Genomic DNA, 26,859 nt, shown 5'->3' with positions numbered 1-26,859 from the left:
ATCCTATAGATGGAGTGACTGCACAGGGGGGTAACGTGATGAGACCCCTAAAAACTGGTGTTTGAAGCCCAGTTGTAAGTGTTCATTTGTGTTGTCACTTCTCAGTGTCATGCATCTTCTTTGGTTGTGGTCTTCCAGATCACTTTGTTATCATAGGAACTGTGTGTCTAGGTGCTTCTGAAAGCATTACCTTACCTGTGTTAGATGTTGTGAGGGAGAGAGGTGGAAATTAAAGATTTTTCACTTAATAATTTCATGTCATAACTGTGCATTCATTCACTTTTTCTTCTTTCCTGATGTCTGTAAAAACAGAATAAAAAAATAGTGGAAGTCTGCAGCTAGAAGCCATCTTCAGAAAACCAGCCCAGTAATTTGATCAACTGTTTGTACTGTTAGATCGTCTGTCCTTCTCCTCCTATTACTACTTATTCTCAGTTGCTGTGCCAGAATCAGGCTGGGGAGTGATGTAGAGTTGGGAACAGTTCTCTGAGTAAAGGCTTGTGCATGTGGCCATGTGAGACTTCTAAGATCATAAAGGCTTTAAACTACTAGATAAGGCAGATTTTGATGTGATAAAGTCCAGGGAATTGCTACTTAAGCATGCAGTTCGTGTTAATGCACCCCGATCCCTGGTGAGTTGCTGATTAATCTGAGGGGGTTATTGCATAGCCTCTCAGTAGCTTTCCTTTAACTGATACGTGGAACAGAATTCAGTGTTTCTTCGTATTTAATATATGGTCCTAGAAAACTGAAAATCAGTCCAGCTTTTTTTGATCATTGTGGATTTAGATTTTCTCCTTATTTTATTAACTTCTGTTCCTTACAACACTTGGCCTTAGAGTATAATGAAAGTGATATTCTGTGCTTAATCCTCACAGTCTTCTAAATCTGGCATTATTCTTTTTTCTTTTCTTTTCTTTTCTTTTTTTTTCTTTTTGTTTTTTTTTTCCTTGAAGCATATTCCCTTCAGAGTTCAAGGCTTGTGAGTTTCTAGGCTTCCCACATGAAGAAGTAGTTTTGAACCCAGCAGAAGTTTGGTTGTGTATGTTAGGATTTGAAGCTGAAAGATGAGCAGAAGAGGGAAGTTTGGGGGAAGGTCTGGTAGAAGGGTGCAAATGGTGTTACTTATGTAGAGGTTACAGTTTCTCTTTTCTGCTAGTGTTGCATACTTTATAGGGAAGATCTGTGTGCGTATCCTGGTACTACAACTGATCCCATGTCCTAGCTAAGTATCTAGTCTGAGAATATTTAATACTTTTGCTATTTTGACTGCACAGGTGAATCAATTGTCTGCAAGTGATTGGGTTCTGTCTAGGCACCGTTGGTCATCTTTTACTAATAATTCTGGGTATAGGCATGTGGGTGCATTACTTTACATTCTCTTGGAAACAAGCGAATACTTTGTGATAGTCACTTAAGTGGCGTTATTGTGCTCCCTACAAATACGCCCTACTTGTGAGCGCAAAAATGGTAGCACGTTCTTATGGAAAAAGAGCTTTTTCCAAAACCATTTTGGCTGCTATTGCAATAATGGGATATCAAACAGGCAAAATTGTATGTGTTGTCAATGGCTACAATATAATTTCATTGACTTACAATGTTTAAAGTGAAGGCATGATGGTAAGCTTATATAAGGTGTCACATTGAAGTAATTGCCCACCAACTTGATTTTATGGCGAAAGAGAACATCTTAATATCTACACAAATTCTGAGGACACTCTAGCCTGCGTGGAAACACAGAGATCAAAGGACGCGATTAAGCACTGAGATACTGTAGTGCAGAGAAATACTTAAATAACCCAAGAAATAAATGGATGAAATAAGTGTGGGTAAAAGTAAATGAGAAAGTTGATTTAAATCTATGAATAATAATTTTGTCTAAAATGCAAACAAGCAAAAAAGGGGGATGGTTTAAGTCACTGGTTTTACTCACCCCAAAGGTAGCTAGTTTTACTTATTTGACATTTGCCTAAGTCTCTTTGCTTATGCTTTCATTACGCCAAGATTTCTGTTCAGCACTCTACAGGCTGGTGCGTTAGGTTGGAGTCAGGTGATAGAAAGGAGCCCGTGTTTGGCTCCAGAGGAAGCACAGGAGCTGGGACGGTCAGGCCTGCGAGCTGAGCAGAGCTGCCTGGCTGCGTGAAAAGGGAGCTCAAGGAATGTCACAGACATGTGGGTGCTCCGCTCATTTTCCTGAATTGTAGATCTGAATCATTGTACTGGGGCTGGCTGGCTGGAGGTAACTTGCTGCATAGCAGCCCGTATGGTGCTGTGTTTTGGATTTGTGACTAAAACCGTGCTGATAACACACTGCTTGCACAGTGTCTGTACTAGAGCTGGGCAAGAAGTTGAGAGAGGCTGTAGCTGGGACAGCTGGCCCCAACTGACCAAAGGGATATTCCATGCCACATGATGTAGTGTTCAGCATTAAAAGCTGGGGAAAAGAGAAAAGAAATGGGGATGTTTGTGGTTGGGATGTTTGTCTTCCTATGTAGCTGTTACGTATACTGAGGCCCTGCTGCCCTGGAATTGACTGGACAGTTGCCTACCAATGGGAAGTAGTGGAAAAAAATTCCTTATTTTGTTTCGCTTGCACATGCATCTTATGCATCGCCTATCAAACTGTCATTACATTGATCCACAAGTCTTCTCACCTTCCTTCTGTTTTCTCCCCATCCCATGGGAGAGGGGAGCAAGTGAGCAGCTGTGTGGGTCCGTGGCTGCTGGCCGGGGTCAACTCACCACAAAAGTGCAAATCTTCAGGAGGGAGCAATTGCTGTAATCACTTAAACCAGGAATAAATGTGCTGGAAGAAAATCCCAGTAGGTTAAGGACTAAGAACCATCTACTCGGATTTTAAGGAGAGTTGTTTTATATGTCATGTTAGTAACTGCTTGGAAAGGGAATATTACTGATGAAACAGCAGTGCTAGCTCCAGCTATGGAAGAAAAGGAAAAGGAAGAAGGATAGGGCCTGATAGCAGCAGAGATGAGCTCTGCTCCACACCTGTTTTGCAGGGCTTTACTTCCCTGTCTTCCTTCTCTGTAATGAAGATCTGCTTTCCTAATTCTTCTTGAGATCTTAAGGCTGGGAGGATGGAGGGCATGCATTGTACCAGTGAGTAGCAGGACAGCAAAGAAAAAGCATCTTTTGCTCCTAGAAGACCCTTAGAAGTTGCCCTAGTGTTGGGTTTCCCAGGCACAACCAAGACCTGTGGCAGCTCTGTGAGATGGATGAGAAGTGCCACCAGGTTAAGAAATGGGAGAGATGGATATTTGTTGATGTAAGGATTAAATTGGTTAAGTATGCATAGCTTGATTATTTGCTCAACACATGAGAAAATGGATATCTATAGGGTAAATTGTCAAAAGAGTCAGTTAATAAAAGGAATAAATGGAAGCAATGGGATAAAAATTAAGAATGGGCCACTTAAATACAGTGGGAAGTGTCCAAACAGTGACTATCATTAAAATTTTATAAGTATTGTTTGAGGAAAGTAGTTTTTTATGAAACTTCAAGTTAGGTATTATTAAACCCTAGAAAAACATAGAACAAGAAAGAGTTCAGTAGAGGCTCTGTGGGGATAGGGTAGATTACTTTGCACATTTTCACAGGAACGCTTAAAAGTCAAAATAGACACCTTTAAACTGATGTCTCTTTTGCGAATCTGTTAAACAGACTATAGAGATTAGGTGATTTGGCCAGCAATGCATAGAGGTCCAGTGGCAAAATTGAGCCTCCACGGTGCCAGCCCTCCTATTCTAACCACCTGGTGGCAAATGTCCTCTCCCACAAAGAAATGGCTATTTTTCATTAAAAGAGCGCTAACAGGGAGGGCAAAGGTGGTTTGAATACTGGCATGCTCTCACAGCTGTACTAGTGTACTCAAGCTTGCTGCAGGAAACCCAAGTGGCTCTTTGCCTTGGCATATACAAACTGTAAATACATGTAGCTTCTAAGTTCAGAAAACTAATGATAAATGTGGACATAAGAATTAGCTTTTTCTTGAAAATAAAAAGCAAAGTTGCTTTTTTTCAAATATAGGCTAAACACAATATTAATTTCCATTTAGAATGATGCATGAAAATAAGTTATAATGAACAAGTAACGCGATATTGTGATCAAAACTCTTATTTTCTACATTTTCTTCCTTTATTTCTGTATTTTTTAATCACTCTGAAGTTATTAATGGATATTTTTATATTCATTTGTGGTATGCTAATGTTTCCAAACATAGATTTTGTAATGGTATGCCTATTTGTGCATGGGTTGTGCATACTTTGTGTAATCCTACATATTGCAAAAAAAATCTGCAAGTTATGCCATGTCTCTAATATTAATCATTTGAAAGAAACTCTTATGTTCAAAACTGACATTTATTCATTGTTTTTTAAAAATAACAAAGTTTGTAGCAGGTTGAAAAGTAATTTGAGACCAATAATATTATGAGGTTGTTTGTGTTGACCTACGCTTTTTTGAAACAACTAAACTACATTTAGGGTTACCTGTTGAAGTTTTGTTATCGATTTCAGTGACAAGAAGATCAGGGCCCTTGCATAGACCTCAGTCATTTTTCATGCAGAGAATTGAGTATGTGTTTGTCCCTGTTGAAGCAGATGGCAGCAATCCAAATGGCTTCATTGGGAAGAGCATAAGGACTGCTAAAAACTTTTTTATATACGTCATATATGTATATACATTATATATGTATGTGATAAACAATAGCAGGATCTTTGGAAAGATTTTTCTGCTGTTGAAGCAAAAGGGAATCAATGGCACTTGTGGCTGTTGCGGTGACAGTTACTCTTTAAGGGTGAAACCGAGCAGCCCGGTGATGTTGGCCAGTTTGCAAATAACAGGCGCAAGCAACGAGGTGTTGCTGTAGTTGCGTGTTTTGTTTTACTCTCCAATCAGGTTTTCTGCCTTAAAATACTGTTTGTTTAGAAGGAGTTTCCTTAAGAAACAATAGGGAGCCAATGGTAAATCATTGCATGGCAGCTTTTTTTTTTTAAAAAAAAAAAAAAAAAAGGAAAAAAAACCCCACAAAAACAAAAAAAACACAAGCCAAAACACAAACCCAAACCAAACAGTATCTAATAAAGAATAGAATTGTCCATGTAGGAAAATACTAACAGATCTGAGAAATGCTTCATTCATTGTTTATTGATAATCCAGTTGCTGTAATTGCTGCTAAAATGATCAGTAAGTGTTACACTGTTTTTCTATTGTTAGGCATTAAACAGAAAAGCTGCTGTTACACTGCTCTGAATTGAAGTGATCCTCCTATATGTCCAACACATAATACTGTTACTGTGTGTGGTGTATCCTATCCTAGCATAATGAATGAAAGTTTGGGAGTTTAAGTATACCTGCAGCTTCCAGCAGGTTAAGGCCATTAACAAAAAGGCAAAGCACCCTTTGGGCTTCAAGTTCTTAAAGAAAACCAAGTCCTTATGCAAATTGCATTAGAAGTGTGAAGCTGTATGATAGTTAAAGGCATGTCGAATCTGGAATACATTTAATTAGAAATTAATATGTTGTGATCCACAATGTGAAAAGAAAGATGTGGTACCCTGGTGTTGATGAAGACCTGGTATGAAGAAAAGTAACCCTGAAGATCCTCTGTAATGATTAAAAAAAAATTGCACTCATTTATCAATGGAAAATGCTTGGAAAATATAAAAAGCGTAACACTATTGATCTGCAGTATTTGTGGCATTATTATGTATGTTTAGCAGTTATAACAGCAGGTTTTGCTGTCAGATGAGCTCAACATAGGAGAACCATAGGAAAACTATTTGGGATTCTTACTCTTAACCTGGGAGCTGCACATTTTATGGCAGTGCATCTTCTAGTATCTGGAAAAAGAAAAGAACATTTTAGTCTGTGAGGCTTAGTTCAGGTAAAGCTTTCAGTTTCTTCAATAGATTGGCATTATTGCTATTTTATTCTATGTATAGAGTAGATATGAGGAAATCTGAGGGTCCACCCTAGAAAGTACGGTATCAGTAGAAATGCTGTGAGAGAAGTAATTCCCATACTGTCACTGGAATTCAAGTATGCTGTATTAAGGTAAGCACCATAAAAAGCACCCATAAGAGCTGACTACCTTGTTAATCACATAATATATAAAATCAAGGCTGAGCTGTCCTAAGTTTGGATTCAGCTTTTGGAAGCCTTCAGTCTTGTTTAGGAAGAAGAACTTAAGGCAGACCTTCTCACTTGCTTCAAGCTGACAAAGAACAATTTGATATTGAAATGAAGATTTTCCAGCAATTTTTGATTGTGATAGTCTGCTGAAATCCTGACTTGCCTGGTGTGGTTTTTGTTTAAGTATTATACCCTTGTTTATAAAGGATTTTGAAAAGTTTACAGAAACTATATACCCAATTTCCAAAGTGGTCTATGTTGTACTGTGTATTGTATTATAGATTGTAACTGTTTTTAAAAGTGGCATTCAAACAAAGAGTTGGATGAAACTGGAATTAGATTAGAACTACTTTAAAAAAATCTTCAGCAAAAAAAGGTTTCACTAGAAAAGGTTGCTTCATTGCACTCAAACTGTTATGTCCCCATTTCAGCAAATTTTCTTTTGAAGGTGTTACTTTGTGTGTCTTTGATAGAATTTCTGGTGATAGCTAGGGAAGACCCATCCCAAAACAGAAATTGACTTTCCTGATACGGCTGAGTCCACAGCCTGCTACAGACAGATTTGATTTGGGTTTTCCTAGATCAAATGCAAGTAATTGAATTAACTGCTGAGCTAGGTTACTGTTTAACCCATGCTCTGATTTTCAGAAATTCAAGTTAATGGTTTTTTTTGTTTTACAACTTGCAAATCCTGACATGTTATGTAAAATCAAGTTTTTGTTTAACTAAGAGAAGATAGTCTCCTTCAATTGCTGTGAGTTCCTTCTATGCTGTTTAGTCAAGTTTCTCGTACGTGATCAATGTTCAAAAGTTATTTTAAGTTTGTTTTTGGTGTGGTTCTGGATGTGCTAATTTCTATCATATTTAAATTCTGATTAGGCCAAATTAATATCACTTGAATGCTTTGTGGTGGAAATGCTGATAAGCAATCTTTCACCTAGGAAAGACTAACTGAAGGTAATCTATGGAGTATTTTATTGCATTTCTTAGTTCCAAAGACGCTATTTATGGCCTGTTCTTCCTCTGGAGAGCAGAAGGATTATGTTGATAAAGGGATCTTTTAACATATGTAGTAAGATCATCTGGAAAGAGAAGTCTTCTGCTTAAGGCCCCTTCAGAATAGAAATTGAGCAAATATAGGAAGAAAAAAAAATAAAAAAGGGCAAGTTATGGAACTGGCAGGCTCATGAAAGAGCACTCGTGAGGATAATGCAATGACAGGATTGTGTCTCCTTTAGGTAGCCAGTGTGGGAGACTAAAACAACCCAATGTGAAATCATTTTCAGGGTGAATGAGAAGTTTTTGGTTTGATAGCAAAGATCCTTTAGACAGCTACAATATGTGTTTATTACATTAGAGTAGAATGATATTTTTTCCATAAGAGTGGTGAATACTTTACTGAAATGTTTAGTTTTTCTTTTTTAATGAAAGACAATGTCTTCCTTTTCATAATGGAAATTTTTCTAGGTCTTCTGGTAAGTTGGCCCCACAATATACAAGTTTTAGGAAATCCTAGTTATTCTTACAGGCTTATAATTTTCTGGATGGTTTCTTATGTTTGACATGGCTCCCTGCAGAATAAAACTGACAGAGCAGTGGGAATCATCCACTACTCCTATGAAGAAAATGTGTCAAAGTCGTACTCCTGACAGGAACCATCTTCTAATTTCAGATTTAATTGCTCTCCTACGTCATCTCCTTCTTTTGGGAGACCAGATAGCAGAAGAGTAGGAAATCTCTTGATTCAATGATCTTAAAGGTCTTTTCCAACCTAAATGATTCTATGAAATGAGTGGGAAGGTCTCTTGAAGGCTTATTCTGCCATGTTGGCCCCAGTCAAAAATGTTCCTTCCTGTTCCTCCTTTGTCCTGTCATGATCTATAGGGCCTGGTCTTCTGGTTTCTCAAAAATGAGGTTGGCTTTTTTGTGGCTGCAAGAACCTGTAACTAAAAGGCTGCTTTCTCTTGCCGCTCTGAAGACTTGTTGTTTCTCCTGGTGGCTGTGCGCTGTTATCTATTGTGTTTTTAGGAGCATGGTACCTTCCCAGAATAGTAGCTTCTCTGGCTCTTGACCTCTGTATGCATACAAACTTCTGCTACATGTCCACAGATAAACAAGTTCCTTTCCAGTAAGCCAGAATGTTATTTAAATGGGTAATCATTATAATCGGGCCAAGACCAGAATTACAACTCTCGTTATCCTAATTAATAGAGGAAAGTTTTATATAGCTTCACCCTGTATGTGGTAGAAAACTCTAAAGATGAAATGGTGTGCAATAAGAAGAGCAGAATGATTCTTAAATCAGATTAATAATTGGATCAGCACCATTAAAGTCAACGCCAAGAGTTGAAAGCAACATATAGAGTAAAGCTTCTATGCTGTGTGTACTCTGGCATTGCTGATTCCTAAGTGTCATGAGGGTCAGGAAAAACACAAAGTCTAGATTCACACATGCAAGTCTTTCTTTCCCAGTCAGTTGCAGAAATGGCTTTTCTGGACTGGAGATGCAGCAGTCTCCTACAATGATATAGTTGTTCCTCACTTTGTCTATGGTGAAACCAACATCCTTTGCCTTTCTTTGCTGTTTGAAGCATGCAGCATGACTGCTGGGGTACATTTAGAGCAATAAACCCAAGCTGATGATAAAAGAAATGGTGACCTAGCCATTTACTACTGTGCAGCTGCTGTGTGTCTGTTCCCATCCTGCAACCTCTAGTCAGCATGTTGCAGAGCAACCTGACTAGCAAACTGACTAGGACTTCTCTTGTGAACCTTTCAGCTTGTTCTCAATAGGTGTAAGAAATAGGTGAAACATATTCCCTTTTATTAGGGAAAATAGTTCGGGGGGGGTGGTGGGGTGGTGGAAATATGTTTAGTGGTGGTTTTTTGGTTTTGTTTTTTTTTTTTTTTTGCATGATTTGAAAACACGTAGTATATCAACCTCAAGACACAGCAATTCAAGGGACATTGCCACATAAAGCTTTGTTTAAAAAAAAAAAGTTTCTCTCAACTTTAAGATTCCTAAAGCTACAATTAAAACCCCCATGAGTTTCTGAAAAACCCTTTTTCTGTCAGAAGCTATGTTATACTATCCAGCACTAATCATTTCAATTTCCAGAGGACTTAAAATTAAGTAAATAAATGGAGACCATCCTAGCATTACTGCCTAACCTGAGAAGAATGTTTAAATGAAAGAAAGCACTATGGGCAGTGACAGTCTCTCTAACTTTCCAAACTAAATTGTTAATTAAACTTCACTACTATTAATAACATGAGTATAATTAGGCAATGGTTAGCTATGTTATTTTTAACTAGAATATGCTCCTTTTTAACTGTAACCTGGACACTAGATGTGAAGATGAGTATCACTGGAAAATACAATCTCCAAAGTCACACTAGTATTGAGAAAAGGGAGAAGAAAAGAACTATGTTTTCTGCTACAGAGATTTTCATGAGGAGAATAAATACCATTCTAGCTGAATAAAAGTGGAGACTGTTTTGGGTGATAATACTCATATTGAGCGAGAAAAGCTGGGGATCTATCAGCTTTTTGCTGCAGGAGGAAGGAGAGGCAATACTGAAGATCTTAGTAAGTTAAAAATGAGTAACACAGGTAATATAAGTAAATATGTAATGCAGTAAATAGAAGTACAAGATCAAAGTAGTGAAGGGAGATCAATAATCATATATCAGCAGTCTTGTTTGTTTTGCGTATAGAAACATCCATCTAAGGATGGTGGTACAGGTGGCTGTGAAGAAAATGAGAAGATTTTTCTCTTTAACTTTTTCTGGGGAAGTGACATCCAGCAGGTAGCAATGCTCAGAGGCTAGCAGGGGACAAAACGTTGATTCAAGGTAGTTTCCATAAACCAGACTATGGATAGATAGGGGTGGAAATATCAGCACGTTAGTGACGGCAGATAAAACAACGTTTAAAGAAGAAAGAATCAAAGAAGGTTGTCCATGAGAAATCATTATTTATGGAAAAAAAATGAATACCTCTAGAAGCAATAAGATGAAGGAAGAAGGACTAGTTCCTAAGAGGAACGTAATCCTAAATTTCACTGGTACTTGACACAAAATAAATAAAATCCTTTCCCTTCAGTAGAGTCTTTCTAATGTGTTCCTCACTCAAAAACTGTAATCTAAGTTACGTCTTAGAATAGCTTTATCCAAGGTTATGATGGTGCTCTGTCTTGATGAAAAATTTTAAAAAGCTGGTGTAGTCATTAGAATAATGTATGAACAGTGTAAATTCTATGTTTATTGATATTATAATTGGAGTGTATGCTCAAACGTATGCACTGTGTATGTCCCAAACAGAAGTCTGTGCAAGATCAGAATCCTGGAGGGAAGGCATGATTTATTTCATATTTTGAAAAAAACAAACAAACAAACAAAAAAAAAACAAACCACAACAGAAAATTAATTTCAAGTACTTCTAAGCCAGAGAAATAGTCTGTGCAAAGTAATTTCAAACTAAGGGCAAAATAAAAAGCAAAACGAAGGATCATACTTTTTGTCCTAATTAAAGTAATTAAATTCAGACCAACAGTGTTTATGGTGCAGAAAGTACAAAATTTAGACCGGTGGCTAAACCAGTGCATGAAGCCTTTATAAAGCCCTATCATCACCCAGGTCCTACATTAAGGATAAAAGTAGTTCGTTCACCCATTCTTGGACTTCTGCCTCGGGCATGTTTCACAAAAAAACTATATAGTTTCCTTTAAAAGCTGTCTTTGATTACTAAATAGTTTTGCTTAGAAGCTGCACCTTTATCCTTAAAGTGCAGAGGCAAAGCTTTTAACATAGTGATAAATGTTCTCTTGTACTTCGTACAGTGCTGCAGTTAAGAAGGTGGTTTTGGCTTTTAAAAGAGGGTGTGTAACCAGAACTGTAATTTGCATTTGCAAATCCACATGATTTTTACTGTTAAATTAAGCCCAATAGCTTGTTTAAATTGTCGGGGAGTGGTAGAGCTGAACAGAGGTGTAGCAGGTATTGCAGCTGAATTACAGGAGCTGTAAGCCACCCTTAAGGGAGAGACACAGCATGAAGGACCACTCGCTACACAAAACTGTCAACAAAATCTCATAGAAAACAGGCAACTCTGGAAATACTAGTGCTGGTTGGACAAGAAATAGATGACAAGTTCTATGAGTATCTGCAAGAGATGCCTGTAAAATTTGTCACTACATGTGTGGTATATGCAGGTATATTTTGAATAAGGGGACTGTAATTCCTTAGTTCTCACATAACTAGAACTTTGTTCTTATGGTTATCATGGCATCCAAAATTCTAAAGCATTATATCCCTTTTATGTAGCCTTGCTTCTTACTTAAAGCATATAAACCCTTTTTACAAAGTTCATCTTGCTGTTTTTTTATGCATTCTTAGGCTTTTCAATTTTGTATATGAAAAGCTAAAACTTCTGTGTGGCTGTCGGTTGATGGAAGATCCTGTGTTACACTGCAAAGTGTAACCGGACCTTTAACACCTCCCAAAAAGCAAATAGTGAGCATCAAGCCCACAGACATCCAGGTCAGGGAGGAGAACAGAGCCTGACGGGACTATCCGCAAAAGATGCGCACTCAACTCCTTGCCTCAATGCATCCTCTCCGATGTCGTGGGTCCTCACTGGATTGGAGTTTGTACATGTGCAGAGGAGGAAGAGAAGGCTGCTGGATCTGCAGCTGGCATAGCAACTACTCCAGAGTTTTTTTTGTTTGTTTGTTTTGTTTTTTAAGGAGGCCATTGGGAAATACAGGAACAACCCCTCTGATCCCCAAGGGATTTTGCAGACTAAGCCACTTGCTGTGCACTGGAATTAGAATTTATTACGCTTTTTGTAAAAATAATAGTTTTTAATCATGCATAATCCACTGCAGAAGAAACACATTCTTAAGTACGGAAAGCAATTGAAGGCCTAGAGACAACCTGAAGTTAAAAAATGTACATTTTTAAAAAATATGTTTTTGAAGGAAACAAACCTTTCCTCAACCTATCATTTAAGTGATTTATTTAGTCTTCATGTAGACCAGAATTTTAGACAGTATCTAATCCGTCTGCTTATAGAGAAAGTTGTCATTCATTCACCACCTGACAGAGAGAGCTACCCTGGGGCTTAACTAACGGTTCTGGTACCGTCTGAGGGAAGGGGCAGCAGTTTATATTATTTCAGTTTTTATAGTCCTTGGGTTTGTGTTTGCAAAGCTGTTTTAAATTCACTGCTAGGAGTCTGCCCAGCCATGCAAGCAACTACGTTGATGCTCACTGCAGTGCAGGTCTCAGTGATATCTTGCAGCAATGAGTTCCGCGGGTTTTCACCGCTTACTGTTTGAAAAAAGTATCTTTTATTAGATTTATGACTTTTCCATTTCAGTGGAGGCCCCTTTTCTCCTCAGATGAGGTAGGGTGACTAGTTCCTGATCTACGTTTTCTCCCTGCCATTTATTATTTTGTCTACTTTGATCATGCTCATTCTTATTCACTTTTTTCTGTAAACATTCCCAATCCTTTCAATCTCTTTATCATTCTTACTGCACTTCTCTTTCTGATGTATCTTTCTTAGATGGGCTAACAAGAAATGAACAAAGTACTCCAGATGAGGCCGAATTATTGATGTACATAACAGGTAAAATCCTGGCCCTGTTGAAGTTGCTGGGAATTCACTGACATCTAAGGGCTGAGGTTTTTCCCAGTGCTGTCACATTTCCTACATTATTCTTCCTCCCATTTTTCATATATTCAACTTCAAAATTTGGCAGCTGAGACTTTAATCTAGAATCCTACTGATTCAGCATCCTCCATTAAGTTGCTGTTAGTCCTCAGATTAGCAGTGTAGCTCTGTGGACAGGATTAGTTCCCTCCCCAAAATACTTTGATGAAAAGGGTCAAATTTTGTCCTGATTCACATTTGTCACAGAACCGCTCTTGATGTTAGTTTTGAACAGCTGCAACTGAGGGCAGCAGCCCAGACTTTGAAACAATGCTGTTTGTGTTCACAGTGACCTTATCTGCAAAATCTGCTGAAATACATTATTTAGTATATGAAAGCAAACAAACAAAATTTTTGCCTCTGTAAATGACTGACCATAATGCAGTGTGAATATGAGGCCAAACAAGTCAGAGGTTTTTTTACAGCATCTGCAAAAGAAATCTTTTAACTTCTGGTTCATCCCCAGAAACATCTAAGAAATGTTCAGATTGTTGCTGGCTAATAAATACAGTAAACGAAATGTTAATAAATCACCAGCAATTTAGCCTGACAATAACATGGATTGACCACATTGATTAAATTGATTATGTTTCATATATTTACAATATGTAGACACAAGCCTAATTTATTTTCTGAAGAGTTCAAGGTAGGTATCACTGGTTTAAAAAAAAGGGGGGGGGGTGCAAAACAAAACAATGGAGTAATGTTTGTGGTTGCTATCTGCAATAATCTAATGCTGACAGAGAGCAGTATTTTATTTAGTAATTAACAGTGTAAAGGGGAGAGAAGCTGTCATGTTGGTTCTTAAGCTGGGGAATGTGATGAAAGATGATATCTGCGATCTCATCCTTTCCACTTGTTTAGGATTGTCAGGATGAGAAATGTCAGCATTATGAAAGCTCAGCTCTGCTCTTGATATGATAAAACCCTTCAAAAGCCAGTCTTTCTCTCCCTCTCCCCCCTCCTTTCTCCCTCTCCTTCTTGCACTTGCTTTTTTATTTATCCTGTTTTGTTAGATGGCAGAAATATAATTCTTTTCTTTCTTCCTATTATAAGCCACCATTTTTGTTTTATTATATGTTTCACAACCCCTAATGCCCCACTGAAAATTACCTTGTTAAATGACAGTGTTTCAAAGCCATGAATCCTTTCCACCATTCCCTCAGAGGTTTGAAACAGTCAACAGACTGTAAAGAATAAATAATAAAAAAGTATTGATTATTTTGATGACTGTGAGATTCAATTAAGTATTAATTTTGCCCTCCAGTGGACCTATCAAGGTATTCAAAAGGGAGGATTCGGCTCAGCTAAATGCGTGCTGAGTGCTTCAGCCTTAAATAGGGAGAAAATGTGTTTACCTACAGTATTTGAAGAGGAGTGCATTGATGCACAGAGTCCAATATTTAAGTGTTGTGCAAATTAAGCCCTGGTGACAGTGACATTGTTTTCAGCGATATGAGTATTGACTAAAGAAGTGCATTTGATGACAGCTTAAACTATTTGTATTGATTAACATTTTCATAGATTATCGTGTGTCATATCAAATTCACTTTTCAGACATGAATACATTAAAAAACCCATAGGCAAACATCGACCAATGTGAGCACGGGACAGAGGGAACATGCTAACCAACCTACTTGCTCGCTGGTCACCTGTTCTCTGCATAAGAACCATTTAGGCATGAACTTTGCAATAAATAGCTGCCAGAGAGCGCAACAAGGTCACTTGTTCCTTTCCTTTTTTTTAGTTTTTTTTTTTTTTTACTCTGGTTTCCGTGCTGTCATGGTATTATGCCTGTTAGTTTGCAAACGGAATAATAGAGTGTGCTTGGAAATAATGCCTGACCCCCAAATGTCCTCAATGAGCAGAAGATAAAACAGATCCAAATCATCAAGAAAAAATTTAAATGTATATATATATGTGTAATGTTTTACGGGGGATATAATGTCGCAAACACAAGAATAATTGCAAACTCTTTGTGTAAGTATCTTCCCTAATTTTATCTTTTAAAAAATGGTTTCTGTGTGTTTTATTTTCAAAAGAAAAATGTGTGTTTGTGTGTGTTTATGGACTTTTGGTGCATAGTATCCCAAAGACAGGAATAGTTAGAAGAAATCTGTATCTCTGTCAAATATATGTAATGAAATGGTTATTTGCTGCTGTGTATTTTCATAGAAAAGATGGAATGCTAGAAACTGTGTATTTTGTTAATGTTGTACAGCTGAGGATGCCTCTTTAAATCACTGTGGAGCGCTCACAGGGCGCTCCTCTTCCGTGGCGTTGGAGCATACAGGAATTTCTTTTCTTACTACGTTAAGGACAGGGTGAGGCGTAAAAACATACACACAAAAAAAAGCACATCCCACAATTAAAGCTGTGTTGGTTATGTTGCTTTCATAGAAGTTTTTCTCCAAAGCATCCTGAATCTCTCACATGCTAGTTGAGCTTTAATAGGGTGGGGAGTAATGGAAAACTCATTGGATCTGTAATAGCTCTTCACTTGACTGCAGCCAGCAATAACAGCAGGAGCAGCCAGAGATAAGAGAGAGAGAGAGAGAGAGAGTGTGTGTATGTGTGTGTGTGTGTGAGAGAGAGGGAGGGAGTGGAAGAGAGAGTATACGCACACCAAAGCTGCCACTTTTTTTTTCCCTCACTTTTTTTTTTTTTTTCCTTCCCCCCCCCCCCCCAATCCTAGGATCCAATGATAGCTGGACAAGTCAGTAAGCCCTTGCTGTCACTGCGGAGTGAAATGAATGCAGAGTTGAGAGGTGAGGACAAGGCAGCTACTTCAGACAACGAGCTGAATGAGCCCCTGCTTGCGCCTGTGGAATCAAATGACAGCGAGGACACTCCCAGCAAGCTCTTCGGTAAGTCTGTCTAGGTATTTCATTTCACTGCTACCATGTTGTCCGGAAGAGCAATCTCCCCTGTTCTTTTTTTTTTTTTTTTTTTTTGTTTGCTCAGTTTTCTTGTAAGTACGAAGGAGTAGCTTGGAGCGTGCAGGTGTACAGCCCTCTGCTCCCATTGCAACTGGTTACCAGAATGACAGCATCAGTCCTGAAAACTTTTGTCAACAATGAACTTATTTTATGCAAGTTGCAGATGTTTTATGTTTTCTTTTGATCCATGGTCTCTAATGTAAAAAAAATAGAAGGGGGATAATTTTCTTGGAGTAGTTCATTAACATTTATTGTGTTAGGCGCTGATGTGTCTCATGTACTACCAGCTTTTTCTAAGGCTGGATTAAACTGAAAAGTTATCTTTTTATGTGGTAAAGATAAAGCTGGCTGAAGAGAGCTGAAACATTCCCATAGAAAACGCTCTGTACTGAGTAAACAAAGGCTACCAAGGGTAGTGCACATGGAGCTAATGTTTTTGGAATTTAAATTAGAAATTAAATATTTCTTCTAAAGCCTGTGCAAAGAGAGATTACCTTTTGAATTCTTATTTATTTTTAAATAGTCTAAATCGTGACAGAGAAGTGTAACCTTTCACAATCAAAACAAAAGCAGCAAGAGTGGCACTCCAACACAGACATCTGTCATTCAAACGGATGACACCCTGTAAGCCAACTCAAGCAACTCTGATCTCTAATCAGAAAAGGGAGCAGAGTTGTTGAGGCGCATGCTTGAGTGATAGATGTTGATAGATGTCTGAGCTGGAGCAGCACTGTATGGTACATAGTGACATTTTGGGTTTAGAGGGACTGCTCTCCTGAAGGAGTTCCTTTTAATTATTTTCATTTCTGATTTGAGACAAACCTTAATAGAAATGGAGCATTTCCTTATTTTACATGATCCTATAGGTGGAAGTCAAAGGGAAAAAGACCTTGTTTAAAGGGAATGCAGCTTTAAGGGAGAGAGGGTGAGAGCCCATTTTCTAAGATTCAAGTTTTGATTTCATAATCTGTAAGGAAATCTGTAGCAGTGGTCAGATTTCAGTATTCCACTACAGTAAGAGCTGCAAGATTTTTTTAAACAAAAGAATACATGCAATTTTCTTTTAAAAGAAAATCCCCTTGCTAAAAGATATAGCACAAAATATTTTACTAAACAACTTCACTACAGATATCAGAAAATAGTAATAATTAAAAAATCTTAAAATTTAATTTCTGGATTACAGTAATGACCATTACTGAATATCACATCCATCTTTAAGCACCCTCTTAGTAATCTTTGTTTCCATGGAAAGCATAATTTCCATTAGCAGTTTGAATGTTCAAAAAGCATATAATAATTGTTTTAGTCCATTTCATCCAGGAAAGAATTGTAATGTCTAAAATTCAGAGGGCTATTAGTTGTCTAGAGTAGTATAAATATCTTCAGCTGTGTTTATGTATTTTATTTGCTCAAATGTTTAGGGTGCATCTATTAAATATAGCAAGGCATATACAAAACAAAAACCAGACTTTTAATTTGAGGGTAGTGAAATGTCTATTTGTTTGTTTTTTAGATCAAGCAAGTCTTGTATATAAAAGGCAGGATATTTTTTGAGCCATTGTCATTTGGATGCTCTGCAGTGATAGTGAAATATACACAGACACTTTCATTAGAGTTGCCGTGTGGGATATAGAAATGATGTGCAACAATATCTTGTCTCCTTCTGAACTGCAAATATAATTTACGTCCCTAAAAGCACTAATATAAAAAAGCTACAAATTAATATATTGTGCTGTTTCTGTTGGTAAGCGTAAGATGTTTGCTAGCTTGATTCTTATACTGCTAAAAAGATGTTCCCAAGTAAGCAAAAGTAGGTGAAATAGTTCAACTGCCTCAGTATGAACTTATGTACCATTTATCGAGGTTCTGTTAGAATTATGACAGATACTACAGATCTTTTCACAGCAGCCCTTGTCAGTTAATTTTAGTAACTTTGAGGACATAAAATAGCCCCACTGTCCTTTCTTTTGATACATTTACAAATTTAAAATAAAGATGATTACCCTTTATGTCATGGATGCATCCCTTAAGACAGATTTGCAGTAAGTATTTAAAATTATTAAGAAAAGTTTTGTTTAAAGCTTTGATACATAAATATGGAGCATTATTCTGTAGCTGTTTCTTTTTGTTTAATGTTATGAATAGCATGTTAGAAATGCATACTTTGGGCCTTTCCTTGCAGTCTCTGAAATTAAATTATTTGTGGACTTATTGACATGTGATGGCATAGAGATTGACAATTTTCTCCTCCAACTTTCTTTCATGCGAGCAGAGATGATAACTTTCTTTTCACCATATAACTTTTAATACATGCTGTGTGAAAATTTGCCCAAAATCTGTTAAGCAGGAGAGGGAGGAGCATTTTAGAAAGTTATGGGGAGGAGACTGGTCCATAGAGAACAAAGTTTTTCTACGCTGCTGCTTTCACGTTTTTTGAAAAAATTGTGAAAATCATGTACTGATTTAGTTGGAATGAATGAGCAGTATTTGAGTGTCTCGTTGATGTTAGCAATATTTCACAAGCCTTATTTTCATAGAGATGAACAGAGGTGAATGATTAGATGCGAAGAGCTTTCTTCTTTCTCACCGGACACATTCTGCTTAGCTTCTTTTGATGGATGGGTTTATTTCTGCAAGGACCTGCATTGCTCACCTGTACCTTTTCCTAAAATCCACCTCCTTTTTCTCTAACTTGCTTGTTTTGGTATTTCACTGCATATCATAGAGTGGGTATTTATTTTTTGTTTTGGTAGCAGCAAGCACAATTAATCATAAAAATGGCAGCTCTTCAATAACAGTCCCTGTTGCAGGTGAGGAAAGGGCAGGAGTAAAATTAATTGTACTTATTTTTGACTTAGGAAGATATGCAGTAAACTTTTGTTTCTCTTACGGATGCTTTGCTATCAGTGACAAAGCAGGTGAATGCTGCAGCTTCTTGGGCCTCAAATACCAGGACGAGCTGGGATAAGTTTCTGATGATCTGAAACAGCTCCCACCTGGAATGGGTGCACAGGTGTCTGGGAAGATGCACTTTGTCACTGTGGTGCAGTTGCTGCCTGTGAGTGATGACAGGAGCAGCTGTGATTAGAGGGGGTGTGCTTGCTTGTTGTTTGCCTGCTTGCTTTCTCTTGGTGGTTGGGTTTTGGGTTTTTGTTGTGTTTTGGTTTTGGGTTTTTCTTAAAGAAAAGGCTGTCCTGTAGGCTGGGGGTTTGCGTCTGTAATCCTCCACTTGTGTGTTTATATCAGTGGACTTTTTGGCATCTGCATACCTGCATCCAAAAGACTTTTGATACTGAAACGATGTGAAACAAGAAGGGAGAAGAAAGAAAAAAAAAAATGGTGAAAAGTACTTTCTGAAGTGCAAAATGTTGGTAAAGGGCTCTGTCCTGAAACACATTAGCTCAGAAGTACAGTTTGGAAGTGTGGAGTTAGCACCGCTACAGTGTTTCAGTTACAGAAATCCCAGTTTTGCGGAGCAGCGTGAGGTGAAGTTGCTTTGCAAGAGATCTTATGGTGTATTATCTACTCTTTAAAATATTTTTGAAGCAGTATCTCCTCTTTTAATCGTATGATGTAATTAAGAAACAGAAAAACTGAGTCTGGCTGTTGACATTCCTGGCGGTGTCATTTTCAGATCAACTTGTCTAACTCTGCAATATGCTTCTAAATAGTAACCCAGGCCAAATGCCATGACTCTTACTAGAGAAAGCTTTTCTTAATGCTACGTAGTAGCTTCACTTGAATAAGCACTTTGGAATTTGATCCTAAGTTAATTAATCCTAGTTGCCATTTTATACAATATCTTTAAACAAGTTTAGAATAAGTTACGAAGTATTGGTCTGAAAAAAATCTTAGTAAGGGAAAAAAAGCCCTTTATGTTTAGCTGTGTAATATTATAACTGTTGAGATTCAAAAGTTGGTATAGACACCGGGGATATGTCATGCATAAAATTCTCTGTACAGTGAAAATCCCAGGAAAGAAGTGGCTAGTCCAAGCACCAAAAGCCCCTGTGGACTGAGGCTGGCTTTCCTGGAGTTAGATCCAGTCCTTAATTCATCCTTAATTGAAGGTAATTTATGACATAATTAGATGATGGTAAAAAGAAAGCCGGGAGTGCACTTGCATGTTATGGTAATTTTACTGTATTATAAAAAGTTGCTCTTTGAGATTGAGCCTGTAGTTCTACGCATCAAACTTATTGAAATAAATAAAGCTGTAAGTATATATCGAGTGCAAGACCAGGCCTATAATTGTGGAGCAGAAGTGTTTCCTGTTTAATAATTGCAGGACAGCAAAAAATTGACTGCTAACCTTTTTTTTTTTTTTTTTTTTTTTTTGCTGGCAATGTTTTGTTCCAGTGAAATTAAATCTTAGGTTTCCTGTACTGGATCTGAAGACTGTGGTTTCATTTGGTTCACTACCAGTTTTTTGCTTTTTTCATAATGCTCTGTATGCTTGAAATACGGCGTGGGGATATGCGAGTTAAATGAATCTGCATGCATTTCCATAAACAAGGGTTTATTTTCAAACCTCTCCATTGGCTTTGGGATTTTGTTTTCTTTTCCCATATTGTTACCCATGTTTCAGAACTGCATGCATCTTTCTGTATAAGCATACACATATATGCTGTAGCGGAACAGGATAGAAGTTGGTTGTTTTTTCTTTTTTTGCTGATTGCGTTTTGCTAGTAGATCCCTTGTATTGCTTTTTAAGGAAACATACATTACCTAATATTCTTTTTTTTTTTTTTTATCAGAGTTGCCTTGATTAGAATTTATGGCACCGGAGTCATTTCAGTTACAAAGGATAAAGGACTAAATTGTCTTTTACCTCTTGAGACAGTGGTCTCTGCAGGTCAGAGCAGAGGTCGTTGCCAGGTTGCGGTGAGGAAGCTCACATTATCGTCATTAACAGCATATCTAGCCTGTGGGGGGGAAAAAAAGGCCTTCAGACTAAGAGCTTTCCTTTCATCAGTGTATTTAAGGATGATTCTCAGTGTTTTGGTTATATCCTCAAATTTTAAAGGCCTATAAGATCTCTGCCTGTCAGGGACACTTTGATAAGGTTTGGTAATTTCAGTGAAAGAAAGAGATGCGTGTCAGTCGCTCTTGCTGCATTTTAAAGCTCTAGTGAACGTCTAGCAAATGTTTGAAATATGTTTAATCTGCATATAAAGATTCCTGTCTCTTCACATAATTTTATTCAGTAATTTCCACATTGTGGATGCTTTGTTCTGAGACACTATTGGTTATCCATGACATCCATAAGGGCCATAGGACGATCCTGCTAGTGCTTGAATATGTCATACTTATATTTAAAGCAACTAATCTGTGGATTAGGAGCACTATTTCATTACAAAGACTGTCAATGAGGAATGTTAATGGATGGCATGTTTACAGAACCGGGTCATTATATAGGCTTGTAAATCCATTTTCTAAAATGCAGTGGTGTCTTGCTCAATTAACGAATAAGTTTTCAAAGAAGCTGAAGATCTGGCTACGTGATTGTTATTTCTGAAGGATATAGTTGACATAAGTGTTTTAAAATAGGTATTTGCAAACAGTTAGGGACTTGAATAACTATTCTGAATAATGTTATTGTCTGATTCCTTGGCAGAGTTCTTACCAAAGTCAGTGGGGGATGCACTCGTGAATGGGGAGTAAATGCCCATTAAAGCCTAAAAAGATATTATGACTATTTAAACACAAAGCACGATGCAATGGTTAAGATAGAAAATCCATCCTTAGCTCAGCGTTCCTGCTGTGCCTAGGTATTGCAGGTAGCCCAGGCAGTGGTGGTACTGATGCTGGCACGTATATTCCAACTCTGAGGAGGCTGGAGTCTTACTCCTTTAACCTTCGATGAAAGCAATATTGGGCTGATGAAGGGCAAATATTGCAGCCCCACTTATAAATTCTCTTGCTTGTATGGAAATAAATCAGTCTCTTATTGCTGTGCCTGAGCTGTGACAAAGCCTCTTTAAAAAAAGCAAGCAAACAACAAAAGCTATTTTGAGTATGGAGAAAGTTAATTGTGGTTTTTTTTAAAGACAACTCTGTTTGTTCTCATGCATTTCTAATTACTTTGCTAAAATTTTTTGAGCTAAGTGTATGTTGTGTTTCTTAAATGAGGTTTGAATTCAGATTCTCTGTAGTTATATACAGGATAACTAACATTAGAGAGGGAAGGAAAAAAAGAATGAAATCCTAGTATGTAATTGGTAAGACTGAATGACAAATAGTTTATTTTTAATTAGTTAATCTTTCTTCTCCCTGTCTTTGAAGTTATAAAAATAACAAACAAACTTGTTTAAAAGCAACACAAATGGCTGGCTGTTTCAAAGGGGACTTGCTGGCTACTAGAGAGTAAACAGGTAATTTGTGAAAGAACTGTTACTTTCTTTGATTGAGATCCTTGCTGGTTTGTGTTTTGAGATTAATAATAGATCAGACACTTGCACATTAAAAAGGAAGCAAATGTAGAAAAGAGAAGGAAGGAAAATTGGATGTTTCTGTTGGACTTCACATGATTAAGCAAGTTCTCCATGGAAATGTGAGGCAGACGGAGGCGAAGGTAGATTTGCCCAAATATGCACATGGCACCACTTAACACCTCTCTTGATTTCCTTACGCTAAACAAAGAGATAGCAAGTGCTTATACCAAGCTGGCACCCTGTCAGGGGGCAATCTGTATAAAGTTTCCTGCTGTCAGGTTAATAAATTTTTTAAAAATATCCAAAGGCAGAGGTAGCTGTAGGAAGCTCATAGTAACAGTTGCCATTCTCCTGTGGATCGTTTTTCTCTTTAATATCCTATGTAGCACTTGGTTTTCCTTGTTGTGTTGTCTTCCTAGGTTTTGTTCTTTCTGACATTTGTGGGTTCTTCTGTTTTAATTCTTTTTCCTTGCTAAGCTGTTTCTTCTGTTGCATCCATCACCTGTGGTCCCTTTTCTGGGGAGAGATGGTCAGAGGATGGGAAGATCAGCTTTATGGCTTTTTATACTTTGATTTAATTGCATATTCAGTATATTAATATTTCTTCCATTAATGGTTTATTTTCAGACTTTTTATATGACTACCACTAGAACTACCATTAGTACTACCAAAATAACATTATTTTGCTAGTTACAAAATCATTTCTGATGAGCTCAGTGGTAGAAGTTACATTAAAATGACAACTAAATGAGAAAATTAATGCTGAACAGGGGCAAAAGCAGAATAAAATTAAATGTGTCATAATTTGTGGGTTTCAACAGGAATATTATTTTGTCATGGAAATGGTTTGATATTTGTAGGGTAAAGGCTCATTTTTATCTTTTTCCACGGTATAAAAATCAAAATCAATATGAAACAAAGGAAGATTTGTATTGTGACATGTCCTGCTTTATGTTGTGATACTGCTTTGATGCTCTCGGAAGCAGGACTAAGCCCTTTTACTTTGAAAGCAGAGGTCATCTAAAGAAGAATGGTACCTCATCCTGTCTGGCTAAATAAAACCTGCTGTTTTCAGAGAGACTGAAATTGGGTTCGTTCTCTAGATATTCCAGGGATATCTACATCCACCAAATCAATGCACAACCCACGCCCCTGCCGCTCTAAAAATGTGTTTGTTTAACACTAAACTACTGCTTGTCTATTCCTAAAAGTAGTTTGGATTTCTGTTTTTATTTTAGAATATACAAAAAGAGTTGTTGGGAGAGTGGGAGTTTTGTTTTTCTTATCAGATGTCCTTTCTTTTCAGAAAGGTAAACCATCATTTTAATTCCTGAACAGTTTGAAGTTGTCTTAAAGGAAAATTGTAACGTTTCAGGAAACAGAGCAACCATGCTACTTGAAAGTGATTACAAAAGTTAAATTTATATATGTTTTTTTTTTTTAATATATATATATGAAAGTTATCAGCCAGTGTGACTGGAGTAAGATGTAAATTATTTTAATGCAATAAAAAAAGTATTCTCTACAGCAATCTATCATTAGATTACTTCTTTGAAAACTAGCATGGAGTTTATAGAAGCACATTAATACTAGCTTTTAAAAACATCTTTATGCTTTTCAGTTCAGGTGGTGGTTGTATGGTTTGATGACCATTAGAGATTCTATTAAATCCTTTTCATTTTCTAGCTCCGTCTCCTATCTGACATAATCCTGCTTTTTAAAATCTTGTTTTTAAGTTGTTAAATAAAGAATTATTAGGAGTCAATTGCCTTCCAGCAGAAGATAAAGGAAGTCCTCTCCCAGACTGCATTGGACACACAGCCTAGCCTGTTACTCTCACCACAAATACCAAGGCTTGTAAAGTAGAGGGTCAGTAAAAGCAACAGTGACACCTTTGCTGTCTGCCCCTCTCCTTCCTTACAGCCAGGTTTGGAGCCGTTCCCCTCTCTTCTGCTGCTCGTTGGTGTGTGCGCACAGCTGGAAGCGTATACAGCTGTGCACGGGCAGTTGTTGCTCAGGTCTACTCGAGTGCATTTTGCTTCCGTGCTGTCAAGGTCTGCTTTAGGTTTCCGTGCTTTGTTTGAAGCTTAGCGTTTGGGGGTGGTTTGTTCCTTGAAGAGGAGGATCTAAAAGCTGTGTTTAATCAAAAAGCCAGAATTGCTTTTCAGTAAATATACCTTAAGGCATACTTTAATATATTGTACTATTAAGTATGTGTAATTATTTCTTGAGATAGCACAGTATTAACTGGAAAGGAAAAAAGATCATTTGAATTCAGTCTCATCTCTTGAGCAAATACAATATGGGACAGTTTTTATATTTTCTTTTGCATGCAATTAGGATTTATTCACATGGTGTAGAGATGTCATGTTTGCTCAGTGATTTGAATAAACGTGAGGCCAGATTCTGACAGGTCTCAGGTGACCGTCCAGCACGTACGCAGGAAGACCGTAGATTTCAACAGGGTATTCATCCTATCGATACTTGCGTGCCAGTCCATGGCCTCCACCTCTCTAATGTGGTCACTGCTCTACAGCTTCCCGTGTTCTGCAACTGAAATCAGCTAAGCAAATGTGCTGACAGGAAGGAGCAACCAGTCTATAATTATGCTGCCTTCATATTTAACAAAAGATGAAATACTGAACCAGTCCCAGGGTTACTGTGGGCTTCTCTTACACCATGCAGGTATGCGTATGTATTGCAAAGGCTCTGCGACTCCACCTCCGCTGTTATGCCGTGGGGAAACAGGCAGTAGCTGTGGCAGGAACGGCATCCGACCTGCTGCAGGGCAGAGATGGTGTGTCGGTGTCAGAACCTACGTAAAGCTTCCATAAAGGTGGAGAAGCTTTTAGCGGCTGTTTATGGAACATAGGTAGAGTGGATTATCATAATTAGGCATTCAAAAATAATTAAGGACCATAAATGGTAGTTATTACTGAAATGAAAACATGACTAGAAAAATCAGCAGTGATTAAGATGGGGGGGTGGAAATTGGACAGATATATATGAGCTCAAAGGTGATTGTAAATGTACAGGCTTGATATTTCCCCTCCTTTCTTATGCTTCCTTGCCTGAAATCATAAATATTTGGGACTGCAAGTCACAAATCTTTCCAAAGGAAAAATGAAATTTACAACTGGAAGAAAGCAGAAAATGAAAATATTTTTAAAATATTTTTTCTACTAATTAAATATTCTTTACTCTCATAAGCACAGTACATTTAATTATAATTTCCAGCAAGAAAAGCATCTGCATAAGTCATTTGAGTAGTTGTGGTTTTTTTCCCCTGTTACGAAGAGCGTGAAGGAAACTCGTGTGGCTCTGTTGCTGGGATTTGATGCATTGCTTTCAGAGTCTCCTTATTTTAACTGCATGGATACAGCACAGTGAACCTTCTCATAACAGTTGCTGACAAAAAAAAAAAAAAAAAAAATCTTTCAATCAGCTGGTCCTGCTCACTCTCCCCCAGCCCCCACATCTCTTTGCTTTTATGAGGCAATGAATAAAAGAGGGACCAGATGATGCAAAGGTTTACTCAGATGAGATGTCCTAGTCAATGAGCAACTTTGGATTTGCGGGACTCCGGCTTGTGACCCTGGACCTCAAAGGGATTGAGTTTGAGGGTTGAGCCTTCCTCACGTTGCCGTTATCTCATTTGTGTAAAGTGATGGCTGGTGTATTTCGAATAGCACTTCACATATTTCAAGCTTGAATGTGGCGGCAGACCCCCGCCTGGTGTAAAGCCTGGTGTGCTTTTGGCATGTTACAACACACGGCGCATCCTCCTTCCTGGCAGTGGCAGTGGGGCTGTCTGGGGCTGTACTGGAAGGGAGGTAGAGGGAGGGTTTTGTTTTATACTCTGTCTGAAAACTCAGGAGCAAAACAGTCATGCTTATCAGAAGGAGCAGAATGAGGCCCTTTCTTGCAATGATTAAAAAAAAAAAATTAAATCTCTAGGCTCTGGTCAGGTTTTTGGTTATTTATTTTTAATAACCCATTCTTCTGATTTTGCATTCTCTTTTCTGTGGGTTCATTTAAATACTGTATTTTAAACCAGGTTAAAACAGTTAAAAAAAAAAAAAAAAAGGGTTCCCTAAAAGACAGCTTACCGCTGACTGTTTTATTTTGTTTATATCTGGTATTTCTTATGGTATTCAGATGGTTGTAATAGACTAGCACAAGAGCTGCATGTCTTGTCATCTGTACTGTATCAATACGTTTTTATAATGATACAATAACCTGAACCCTGTAACAGTTTATGATCCATTTGAGAATTCTTATGGATTCTCAGAGTGACGGAGACCTGAAAAAAGAACTTGACTGCTTTCGCAAAACTGGTACTGTGACAGGAAAAACTAGTGCGCCTGTGATTTAGTTGCTAAGGAATCATATTGATCTGATTCGTCATTAAACTTTTAAGTTTGGGGGGGGGGGTCGAGCTGGTTGAAGGTGGAAAAAAATAGTGATGTGCTGTGAGGGTCTGCAATACAGGTAAACTGTGCCATACCAGTACTGATATTGATTTTTTTATGATTAATAAATATGATTTTATGCATTACCCATGTACTGTATCTATAATAGTGCTTTTTTTAGAGCAGAAGAAAATTGCTTCTTGCTC

At 37.7% G+C, this 26,859-nt stretch overlaps 1 protein-coding gene across 1 annotated transcript in view; it reads left to right on the top strand.

Moving 5' to 3' along the window:
- Window positions 1-26,859, top strand: part of POU6F2 (POU class 6 homeobox 2) — a gene marked incomplete at both ends in the record, with an annotated part of 314,808 nt that overhangs the window by 45,050 nt on the left and 242,899 nt on the right. The window contains one exon of the mRNA XM_082306980.1: window positions 15,564-15,735. Within this exon, the coding sequence (XP_082163106.1) occupies window positions 15,564-15,735 (172 nt within the window). The remainder of the gene's footprint in view (window positions 1-15,563; window positions 15,736-26,859) is intronic.

This window comes from Platalea leucorodia (assembly GCF_965183815.1).
Source record: "Platalea leucorodia genome assembly, chromosome: 1".
Taxonomy (NCBI): domain Eukaryota; kingdom Metazoa; phylum Chordata; class Aves; order Pelecaniformes; family Threskiornithidae; genus Platalea; species Platalea leucorodia.
The sequence above is the reverse complement of the archived record's forward strand: the minus strand, read 5'-3'. Positions and strand labels throughout refer to the sequence as shown.